We start from the raw sequence: 11892 nt of genomic DNA, 5'->3' as shown, positions 1-11892 counted from the left end.
TAGGATTATCTGTAGAAATAGACTGGGGGATGGAAGAGCTATTTTGTGTGTGGGGGTGGGGAAGGCTGTGTAACTGTCACTTTGAGCTTAGGGGTGGGGAGGAGATAATAGGAAAGAAGGAAAGCATAGGCACACGCCCCTGCCTCCCTTAGCACCTGGCTTGTGTAAAAGTGGTTTGGTAGCTGGAAGTACTTGGATGCTCTCCTTGGAATAGAGGGGTGCCTGGAGTGTGAACAGCGAGCAGGAAGCAGGGAACACGGTGGCATCGCCTTAGCAAAGAGGGTTTGTCTTTGCAAATGCAGAACATGTCTTTACATTGTGATTGCAATTACGAAAGTAATGACATTGTACATGAATTGAATTCTCCTATTTATCTTTAAAAGACAGCAGAATATAGACATTCTATTAAGCACTCCCTAAGGTAAGAGGTCTGCAGTCTTCTTATCTTGTTGTGTGCATCTTTTCAGATGCTACGACAATGTTAATCATTTTACCTGAGTAATTCTTCCATTTCTCGTTACCTGGGGGATTGTTAATGGCCGAGACTACTTCTCAGACTCTTTGCTCCCGCTCAATCAAGCTGTGGAGGCGCCAGTTTACTTTTATTGATCAGTGGGTTCCTGACAGCCTTCGCCACAAGGAAGCAGCATCATCCTTTTTTAACTTAAAGGGGGAACAGATCGCCTTAAAGTTTACAGCTAAAAGCTTCTAAGCATAGCATGCAAACATTTTAGCATGCTGCTAATTGTTCTGTTTAAATAGTCCAAGCAATATTTTAGAAAGCTGCCAAACGCCGAATTCACATCCCGTGATCAGATAGCAAACCCATTTCAAATGCCTTTTTAGGCCTTTTTAATTAGACCAAGATGCACTTCATTCCCATGCTCTGACATCAAAGGTAAATAACTGTGATAAATCAAATGGAACCCTTCCTTTCGCGGAGCCCGCGAGGTGCGCCCACCGCTGCCTGCCATGTTGTCATTCTCTACTACTTGCCCATTTCTCCAACGGTGTCTGGAGAAAACCGGTCGGGCCACCGGGCTCCCTTGAGCCACCACTCTGGTGTCCACCCGCAGCTCTAAATGACCAAAATTAAATGATACTCATTGCAGAAGCATCGGTTTTCTCCCTGTTGTTCTGGGCCGAATCACATCCTAACGTGAAACAGTGAAACGACCCCCACGCGGAAAGCGGATCAGGCTCCCTACGCTCTCCCTTTGGCCTCGGCTACATATTCAGGGGATCGCAACCTCACTCGCGAAATAATTTCTTTCTGTAAGAGGAAGCCGCCTTTCCCCTCTCCCACCGCCAAGGTAAAGGCTGCTAAAGTAGCTCTTCTTGGAAGGAAAAATATTTTAAAAAGCAGCTGGGTTGCTCTCCACAAGAAGATGGCAGTTTTGAGAAAACCCATTATGTGTCCAAATGCCGGTTTCCTTTTCTTGTTTAACGCTTTTTAGAGGGCAAAAATGACGCTCATGTGAAGCCCACAGGCTCGAGCCAATGTCGCTGGGCTAATTATGAGTCTGCTTATCCCACTCCCAAATATCCGAGACGACTCACTCAGAAGACATTTTTACTCTTCCAAGAATTGTGAATTCAGAAGCAGCTTCCCCACATTCTACGAGAAAAAAAAACTTGTTTAACGGGCACGTTTTTGATTTTTTGCCGCTGGCGACCTTAATTAAAAGCCTCAGAGCCCGGGTGGGGAGGAATGCCCCGCTGCCCCCAGGGAGCCTTCAGTGCAGAAGGCAGGATGAGCTTGATGTCAGCCCTGGCCACGCCGGCCTCCCGCTTCCCAGTACTGGCACATGCCGCAGCCACCACCGCCGCCCAAGTGGAGCTGGCAGCCCCCTGGGACCGAGACCCCGCGGGAAGGCTGGGGCGCCCTGCACATCGGCGCCGGCTCCCAGCTGTCGGCGACCTAAGCGGACATGTATGGCGTGCCCGCCCCAGAGCTCCTGACCGGCTTTGAGCTCTGCTGGCTTGGCGCGGCGCGGCGGCGTCCGCTCCACCGGCTCTTCTCAAACGTACAATTTATTTATAGGGAGCTAAATTCTCCAACAGGGTGGGGTGAGGGGCAATGAAATGTGTCCAGCCCCCTCCGTAGCTCATTCTCTGTGCCACATATCCCATTTGATTAAGAAGCAACAGACAAGAGCGAACCGATCCAGGGGCCCTGCTGGGAGTGCGGCGGGCAGAGAGTAGTGCGGTGTCTGCCCGGGGTGGAAGGATGGGGGTGACGGTCCGGGGGGGTGGCGGCCGTGGCTCTGGCCTGATGTGAAGACACACCGGCCAAGAGCTGGATGAATGACCACCTCAGGGGCGCTTTCTCCTTCCCTTTCTTCCTTCCACTACCGGAGAATGAGAAGAGAGGAAAACAAAAACAGACGAATTTTTAGGGTGAAGAGACAAGGAGAAAGAGAGGGATATATATATGTGTGTATATATATATATGTATATATATATGTATATATTATATTCAAGATATGAAGATATGTAAGGGAGATAAACACGATAAGAGAATCATATCATCCTCATCTTTCCTGAAATCTCTGCAAACATGAGAAGCGCACAGTTCCCGGCGAGGCTCAGCCGCAGCGCCAGCACACCGCCTCCCTGCTCATTCCTGCCCTATTGCTCCTGCCTGGCCTGCCTGGCCTGTCTGTCCGTCCTCCCATGAATCCCGCCAGGGCTCCATGGGCCGGGGTACCACTTGGTCCCGCCGGAGTGAAGTTTCCGCTTGGCCCCGCCCCCCCCGCTATCCCCCCCCTCCGCTTGGCCCCGCCCCAAGACTGGAGCCCGCTGGCGGCGCGCTGATTGGCCAGCGCCTGGCGTAGCCGGGCTCGGCAGCTTGAGCTTTCTCCGGCTTTCTCCAGACTCCGCGGCCAGTAGTTTGCGGCATCCGGAGGAGCAGCAGCAGCAGTAGCGGCGGCGGCTGGCGCAGCGCGGAGACGGACGAGCGGGCACAGACGGCAGCACAGCTCCCGTGCACCATGCCTGGCTTGCCTGGGAGGCACTGGCACCCGCGTCCCTAGCCCGGCGCTGGCCCTTGGCGCGTTGCGCTCCGCAGCATTCCGGCTGAGCGAATTCATCCGAAATCCTAAACCTCCTACCCCAAACCCATTGCCTCCTGCTTGCTCATACTCCACACTCACACTCCCCACACCACACACGCACTCTTCCTCTCTCTCTCACACATTCACACACAGCCCGAGACAGACAGAGAAAGCGAGACAGACCTCCCGAGTGCGCGAGCTCCCGGGAGGGAGGGAGCCCAACGCAGCGCGGCCAGCGCCTCTCCGGGAAGATGAAATCAAGACGCTCCTGCAAGTAAACTTTGGCGGCGACAAAATCGTCGACTGTGGCAGCTGCTGAGGCGGACCCCAGCGACGTGCAACTGAGCTAGGAGGCTTCCTCCCGCGGCGCCGGCGGCGGCGGCGGCGGCGGCGGCGGCGGCGGCGGCGGTGGACCTTGGAGCGACACCCCAGCCCAAACAGAGAGAGGAGAAGCACCCGGTACCCACGGCGGCGGCCCCGCCTCTCCTGGCCGGTACTGTTGTTGCCTCCCCTTCCCTCTTCCCCATTCCCCGCCACCCCCGGCCATTAGAAAGACCGGGGCTTTGATTTTCTTGGACAAATTGCCATCTCCCCGTTTCCACAAACTTGACGTGGAGGGTCGGGCTGCGTTGTTAACTTTGATTTCCTAGACGCAAACGCCCGCAGACCCTCAACTGCTCTGTGGGGGGAACTCCGCTCCCACCTCGGATCCTGGACAGACGCGCCCCCAAGCCCTTCGAAGCCAGCCTTAGCGCGAGGGAGCGCGCTCAAGCTCTGGCAGCCTCTCTCCCCTCCCCCTTCCTCTGCTGGCCCCGGGACCGCCATCCGACTCAACCCTATAACCAGGTGCCCGCGGCGCTTGCCAGTAACTGACTCCCGTCTGCGACACCCCCTTTCTCCCGAACAGGCCTCGAAGAGGCCAGTGTGGCCCCCCCAGACCCCGGAGGGCGCATTCCAAGCGGGTACTCTCTCCGCAGTGAACTGGGAGCGCTGGGGGGAGGTCTTTGCGCATGCCAGGTGCACAGACAGCGAGTTCGCCAGCCTCAGTGCCGGTGCGCCGCGGCGGGCCGGGCAGTGCCTGAAAGGCTGCGCCTCCTCCGCCCTCTTTACCTTCGCCTCAAGTACTGTCCGGACTCAGCGGTGCGTCCTCCAGGCCGCGCAGACGCCGCCCGACCCGCAGCCCTGGGCGGCTGCCGACAGTCGCGCCCGGCTAACTTTGAAGGGGTAAAACTGAGTAGCCGGGCTGGAGGGAGAGGGCTCGGGGCCGCGCGGCGCTCCCTTGGCCCCTCGGAGCCCCCGGGGCCCCCGCGAGCCCCCGCCGCGTCCGCCGCAACCTCAGCATTGGAGCCGCCGCGGGTGTCCCCCGCGCGCCGCCGGGCCGCCCTGGGCGGGACTCCTCCCGCGGCCTCCGGGGCCACGGGGCGCGCGCAACAGGCGGCCCGAGCCGGCGGGAAGCTGGAGCGCCGACGGCGTCGGTCTCGGAGGGGTGTGGAGAGGCGAGGCCAGGCAGAGCCCCGTGCAGCCATGGAGTCGCTCCTGCTGCCGGTGCTGCTGCTGCTGGCCATACTGTGGACGCAGGCTGCCGCCCTCATTAACCTCAAGTACTCGGTAGAAGAGGAGCAGCGCGCCGGGACGGTGATTGCCAACGTGGCCAAAGACGCGCGAGAGGCGGGCTTCGCGCTGGACCCCCGGCAGGCTTCAGCCTTTCGCGTGGTGTCCAACTCGGCTCCACACCTAGTGGACATCAATCCCAGCTCTGGCCTGCTGGTCACCAAGCAGAAGATTGACCGTGATCTGCTGTGCCGCCAGAGCCCCAAGTGCATCATCTCGCTCGAGGTCATGTCCAGCTCAATGGAAATCTGCGTGATAAAGGTGGAGATCAAGGACCTGAACGACAATGCGCCCAGTTTCCCGGCAGCACAGATCGAGCTGGAGATCTCGGAGGCAGCCAGCCCTGGCACGCGCATCCCGCTGGACAGCGCTTACGATCCAGACTCAGGAAGCTTTGGCGTGCAGACTTACGAGCTCACGCCCAACGAGCTGTTCGGCCTGGAGATCAAGACGCGCGGCGACGGCTCGCGCTTTGCCGAACTCGTGGTGGAAAAGAGCCTGGACCGCGAGACGCAGTCCCACTACAGCTTCCGAATCACTGCGCTAGACGGTGGCGACCCGCCGCGCCTGGGCACCGTTGGCCTTAGTATCAAGGTGACCGACTCCAATGACAACAACCCGGTGTTTAGCGAGTCCACCTACGCGGTGAGCGTGCCAGAAAACTCGCCTCCCAACACACCCGTCATCCGCCTCAACGCCAGCGATCCAGACGAGGGCACCAACGGCCAGGTGGTCTACTCCTTCTATGGCTACGTCAACGACCGCACGCGCGAGCTCTTTCAGATCGACCCGCACAGTGGCCTGGTCACTGTCACTGGCGTTTTAGACTACGAAGAGGGGCACGTGTACGAACTGGACGTGCAGGCTAAGGACTTGGGGCCCAATTCCATCCCGGCACACTGCAAGGTCACCGTCAGCGTGCTGGACACCAATGACAATCCGCCGGTCATCAACCTGCTATCAGTCAACAGTGAGCTTGTGGAGGTCAGCGAGAGCGCCCCCCCAGGCTACGTGATCGCCTTGGTGCGGGTGTCTGATCGCGACTCAGGCCTCAATGGACGTGTGCAGTGCCGTTTGCTGGGCAATGTGCCCTTTCGACTGCAGGAATATGAGAGCTTCTCCACTATTCTGGTGGACGGACGGCTGGACCGCGAGCAGCACGACCAATACAACCTCACAATTCAGGCACGCGACGGCGGCGTGCCCATGCTGCAGAGTGCCAAGTCCTTTACCGTACTCATCACTGACGAAAATGACAACCACCCGCACTTTTCCAAGCCCTACTACCAGGTCATTGTGCAGGAGAACAACACGCCTGGCGCCTATCTGCTCTCTGTGTCTGCTCGCGACCCCGACCTGGGTCTCAACGGCAGTGTCTCCTACCAGATCGTGCCGTCGCAGGTGCGGGACATGCCTGTCTTCACCTATGTCTCCATCAATCCCAACTCAGGCGACATCTACGCGCTGCGATCCTTTAACCACGAGCAGACCAAGGCGTTCGAATTCAAGGTGCTGGCCAAGGACGGCGGCCTTCCCTCACTGCAAAGCAACGCTACGGTGCGGGTCATCATCCTCGACGTCAACGACAACACCCCGGTCATCACAGCCCCACCTCTGATTAACGGCACTGCCGAGGTCTACATACCCCGCAACTCTGGCATAGGCTACCTGGTGACTGTTGTCAAGGCAGAAGACTACGATGAGGGCGAAAATGGCCGAGTCACCTACGACATGACCGAGGGCGACCGCGGCTTCTTTGAAATAGACCAGGTCAATGGCGAAGTCAGAACCACCCGCACCTTCGGGGAGAGCTCCAAGTCCTCCTATGAGCTTATCGTGGTGGCTCACGACCACGGCAAGACATCTCTCTCTGCCTCTGCTCTCGTCCTAATCTACTTGTCCCCTGCTCTCGATGCCCAAGAGTCGATGGGCTCTGTGAACTTGTCCTTGATTTTCATTATTGCCCTGGGCTCCATTGCGGGCATCCTCTTTGTAACTATGATCTTCGTGGCAATCAAGTGCAAGCGAGACAACAAAGAGATCCGGACCTACAACTGCAGGTAAAGCCAAGTTTTCTTTCTTTGTCTTGGATGAATAAGGTGTGTTTATCTGTGTCTCTGTGTGAAAATCCTGGTGCTTTTGTTTCCTACTTAAATGCATGCAGCATACTTGCAGTGCTTCTTTTTGTAGGGTGAAAAGTTTGTGACAGTCCAAGTTGATCAATTCTTTTGATCTGACAATTTGCTGGAAGACAATCATTTAGTGTTTGAATGGATTCTGTCACATAATGATGGTGAGCAGAAAAGCAATTATCATTTTAAAATGTGCATAGCTGTCTCCATGAAGTTATGGTAGGAAAAACAGAGGGGGGGGGGGAGAGAGAGAGAGAGAGAGAGAGAGAGAGAGGGAGAGGGAGAGGGAGATTGTTCATATTTTTAGGAAAACCACCAACTACCACAACTTGGTGTCTGGGGCACAGTGTTTTTGGGACAGGTACTGAATGAAAGGAGAGGGAGTGTTGGCAGCTACCCTGTCTTGTTGCAGTGATGAACTCTGGAGAGAGACTGGGAGTGGGAGTGTAAGATGGGAAAGGGAGATGAGGGGGAGGAGAGAACAGGAGTGTGTGGAGATGCAGGTGATTAGTGGTTTTTAGTTTATTCTTGGCTTGTTTTTTATCTAGTCCCCAAACATCTGGCTATATAAAGTGAAATTCTATCAGGCATCTGTATGTTTTCAAATATCTGGTTGGTTGGTAGTGTGGAGACCAAACATCCCAATGAGGAACAAGACTTTGCATCCAGATGTTTCAGTAAAAATAGCAATCTTCTAGAGTTGATGATGCTTTCCTCTAATGTGAGACTGTGTTGTGGCATTAAGATCTGGTTCCTACCAGTGGATGTCACTGTGGGCTATTGTGTTACAGTTTCTCTTGAAGTGTGTGAAGGATGTGTGTGTGTCTGTGTGTGTGTATGGGGGGGGAGGGAGGGAGAGAGAGGGATAGAAGGGGGAGGAGAAGGGAGAAAAGAAGAAACACAGTATTTTTTAAAAAGATTTCCTGATAAGCACATTAGAAGGTCTTACTGAAGCCCTGTCTTACATTTGGATAGAGCACATAAGTCTAAGCATTTCTAGAATCCTAGAATCCAATTTAGGATAATACATGACATTTTTTTTCCAGCAGTGTCTCATCGAAACAGTTGAAAAAAGTTGTTTCTTTAGTTTGCTGAAAATGAATGATGCTGCTATTTACAACCAAGGTGTGTGTGTGCTTTCAACACACCTACACATCAGTGTGTCTTTTGTGCCATTTGTGTCTGCATGTTAATCAGTCAAAATATGTTCCTGTAGGTTCAGTTTGTATTTGACACCGTCTGAAATGCACACTTCTGTGAATCAGAGCCCCCTGAATATGTAACAGCCATGCAATTATTGTTTCCCTTTTACTATTCTCTGCGTTACACAAGTTAGTAGACAAATGCTAACCACACATGAATATCAATCAGGTGCCATAAAAGAGCAGCTGCAATGCCTCATAAATGCTTTAATCCTGTTACTAGTGAAATGGCCATGACTTTTCTTTCCTTCAGCACCAAGTCATTTCAGATGGGAGAAATGGAAATTAATATTGCTCTTACCTTTCAAACCTGTGACTGCTAGTGGCGATTTTTATAGGAGAAAAATGTGGGGTCAATAAAATTTTATTTATATGGAGATAATTATGGAGAGGACTCTTTTTAAGCCATCTTCTCAGCATAAAGTAAATGCATAAGATCCTTTCCTTGATGAAAAAGAAATCAGCTTGAAATAAAGATATTGAAGGCTTTGCCACCTCTTGGTGATGTATGACTAGAAGTGAGAGCCCTTTCTGAGAACTTGCCAAGGAGATGATTAAACAGGAGGAGAGCATCTGAATATTGAAAAAAAAAAAAGAGTAAATCTCAGTGCTCTCCAACTTCACCCAAATGTGTATTTTGTGAAGCGCTCTGTTTCCTGTGATGGTTTGGGATTAATGAAGTACAGTATAATTAAATAATTGGTTAATACAGAAAGGGCTGCACAATGAATGCTTCAGCTGAATAATTTGATGGGGCATTGCCAAAGTTACTCATCTTGGGTAAACAAAATGATTAAAATTTCCCATTGATTTTGTAAACAGATTAAAATAGAAAATCAACCTTAGTACTGGGGTTTTGGGGGTTTTATCTGCTCCCAAACCCCAGTAGTACCAGTTTGCCATCACTGCAAATCTTCCTGAGCACAGAGCGAAGGGGTGAGGGGAACTCAATTGCTTAGCTCTAGGTAGATCCTGGGGACAGAGCAAGAATTTGCCTCTGTAGATGTGTAGTCTCCCTATCTGCTCAGACTTTTTAGAAACCTAAAGTTCAGGAGCGTGTCTTTCCATGTGATTAGGCAGAGGTTTCTTTTTCTAAGCCTCCGCAGAACCTCTTCCTGAAATGCATTCATTTATGAGACTTGCGAGATGATCTGCAATTGCTGCTTGAATTGGGCTCCCTTTTTGTATTCAGACAATTAGCTTTGTCGAGTGAGAATAAGGCACAGTCTTTCCCTTGTAAAGATCAACCTGTATTACTTATTAACCCTATTGTTTTGCTGATTATTGCCCAGAAATCGAATTTCCAAAAAATAAACTGAATCATTATGTGCAAAGTAATAAATGACTTTGAGAATCTGGCTACATTTAAATGTATTTCTTTTGACAAGTCTCTTAATGCTTGGTGTCTTTGGTGCACGTTGCTGGGTCTGTGTCAGTGTTAATTAAATTGAGCTCTTTATGTTCCAGTTGCAGCACAGCTGCTTGTAGGTACACCTGAATGGAGAAGGATGCTGAATGCACTAACCTTTAAATTCCTTTGCAGTAATTGTTTAACCATCACTTGTCTCCTCGGCTGTTTTATAAAAGGACAAAACAGCAAGTGTCTGCATTGCATCTCGGTTTCTCCCATTAGCGAGGAGCAAGACAAAAAGACAGAGGAGAAAGTGAGCCTAAGGGGAAAGAGGTAAAAAGGCATTTCCCCTCATTTAAATGGGTTTGGCTATTAGATTTTTCTAGGAGAGGAGGGGGTCGGGGGGAGAGTAAAAGGGAACCGGGCTAGGGCAGGGAGGAGGGTGTGGAGGAGATGTGAAAGAATGGGGTCTGATCTCCTACCCCAGTCCAAAACTGATCGAGTGAGTCATAGAGGAAGCTGATTGAGGGCGTGTGCCACATGGCAAATGCCTGGAGGAACTGGCAAGGGGGTGGGGGCGGGTATTTTTTATTTTCCTCTATCTCCTCTTTGGTGACTTGCTTTGTATTTCACCTAGGAGTTCCTTTTGGTTCCAGGGAAGCTCCAGATTTGAGCATTTTCATGCTTTCTCTCCCATAGGCTCAACTTTCCCTGTCCCCCCACCCGTGCTCACAGGCCACTCACAATAAAAAATTCCAAATCCAAAGTATAGAAACTTTTTTAGGGGGGGTTGGTGGGAGGTTACTATGTTTAATATGAAAAGTTTATGGCCCTCAGCTTGTTTTCCCTTGTAAAAAGCACAGGGAGAAACCCGATGATGTAATGCACCAGAATAAGGAGCTGGAGCGGAGATGGGGTGCAACCCTCTGGGGTGCTTAATGTTTATTAATCAGTGCATGATTTGGGAGGGTGTTAGTGATTCATGCTGCCTTTTCTGTCACATAGAATTGCTGAGTACTCCTATGGGCATCAAAAGAAATCAAGCAAGAAGAAAAAAATCAGTAAGAATGACATCCGCCTGGTACCCCGGGATGTGGAGGAGACAGACAAGATGAACGTTGTCAGTTGCTCTTCCCTGACCTCCTCCCTCAACTATTTTGACTACCACCAGCAGACGCTGCCCCTGGGCTGCCGCCGCTCTGAGAGCACTTTCCTGAATGTGGAGAACCAGAATACCCGCAACACCAGTGCTAACCACATCTACCATCACTCTTTCAACAGCCAGGGGCCCCAGCAGCCTGACCTGATTATCAACGGTGTGCCTCTGCCTGAGGTGAGTGCAGCTAAGTGGCTCTGTGAGGTTCTCCCAGGTCTCCTTCTTTAGCTGCTCGCTGGATACCATAAGCTGCTGTGCTGGCACATCCCCTGGCAGGGGTGGGGAGAATTTCTCTGCTTATGCCCATTTTCATACTAAGGGTTTGCTATCAGTGCTTCTTGGAGCAAAAGGTAACCCAACATACTGGGCCTTTGTGTAGGTATGGGTATTGGAATTGGTAACTCAAATAGTCTGAGCCCTTGAAATCATTATCCTGGCATAACTCAAGTTTGCTCCACCTGTTGCAAATATAGCACGCTTGACAGCCAGCAGTACCAGTATGCCAGTAAAGTGGCTTAGAAAGAGTCATCAAGTAGTGTTGAAAATGGATGAAACCCTCTAATGCCCTGGGACCAATTTTCTAGTGTGAGAGTGATTCAGCCTCCTAAAGACCCCATTTGCTTTTTCTTTCGTCACATCACTGTTCTCTAGCATTTTGGTGAGAGAATATGGATAGGCTGGTTAAAGGGAGGCAAAGCAAAAAAATTAAAAAGCCACTTTGCCATTTCTTAGCAGTTCTAGTGGTAACATTTGATGGTTGAGGAGATTGAAACTGTCATTATTGCTGAAAATTTAAAAATTAGTTGGCTGGTTGCAGTGGCTCACACCTGTAATCCGAGTACTTTGAGAGGCCGAGGCAGGAGAATCGGTTGAGCCCGGAATTCCAGACCAGCTTGCCAGCCTGGGCAATATAGTGAGACCTCGTCTCTAACAACGAAAAAAAAAAGAGTAAGAATAAGAATAAGAATTATCTATGCATTTGAGTGAGCTCTGTTTCTTTCTCTTCACTGGGAATGAATGTATTTAAGTAGAATTTTTTTTTTTTTTTTTGAGATGGAGTTTCTCTTGTTGCCCAGGCTAGAGTGCAATGGCACGATGTTGGCTCACCGCAACCTCCACCTCCTGGCTTCAAGCAATTCTCCTGCCCCAGCCTCCAGAGTAGCTGGGATTACAGGCATGCGCCACCACGCCCAGCTAATTTTGTATTTTTAGTAGAGACGGGGTTTCACCATGTTGGTCAGGCTGGTCTCAAACTCCTGACTGCAAGTGATCCTCCCACCTCGGCCTCCCAAAGTGCTGGGATTGCAGGCGTGAGCCACTGCACCGGGCTTAAGTAGAAATATTTTTTAAAATGTGATGTGGTCAGATGTTTGCTGGCTATTGA

The 11892-nt window shown here is 51.5% G+C and overlaps 1 protein-coding gene across 4 annotated transcripts in view; it reads left to right on the top strand.

Annotated features, from left to right (window-relative positions):
• Positions 1–2878: 2878 nt before the first annotated feature.
• Positions 2879–11892, top strand: part of PCDH19 (protocadherin 19) — a 118096-nt gene continuing 109082 nt past the window's right edge. For 2 of the 4 annotated variants that reach the window (XM_019019784.3, XM_004064490.3), the window contains exons 1-2: positions 2879–6727; positions 10358–10685. In XM_019019784.3, coding sequence (XP_018875329.1) covers positions 4581–6727; positions 10358–10685 — 2475 coding nt within the window. In that variant the 5' untranslated portion in view covers positions 2879–4580. Of the gene's footprint in view, positions 6728–9544; positions 9686–10357; positions 10686–11892 lie in introns of all 4 variants that reach the window. The other 2 variants (XM_004064489.4, XM_055376541.1) reach the window with 2 other exon arrangements.

The sequence above is a fragment of the Gorilla gorilla genome, chromosome X (assembly GCF_029281585.2).
Source record: "Gorilla gorilla gorilla isolate KB3781 chromosome X, NHGRI_mGorGor1-v2.1_pri, whole genome shotgun sequence".
In the NCBI taxonomy this organism is placed as follows: Eukaryota; Metazoa; Chordata; class Mammalia; order Primates; family Hominidae; genus Gorilla; species Gorilla gorilla.
The sequence above is the reverse complement of the archived record's forward strand: the minus strand, read 5'-3'. Positions and strand labels throughout refer to the sequence as shown.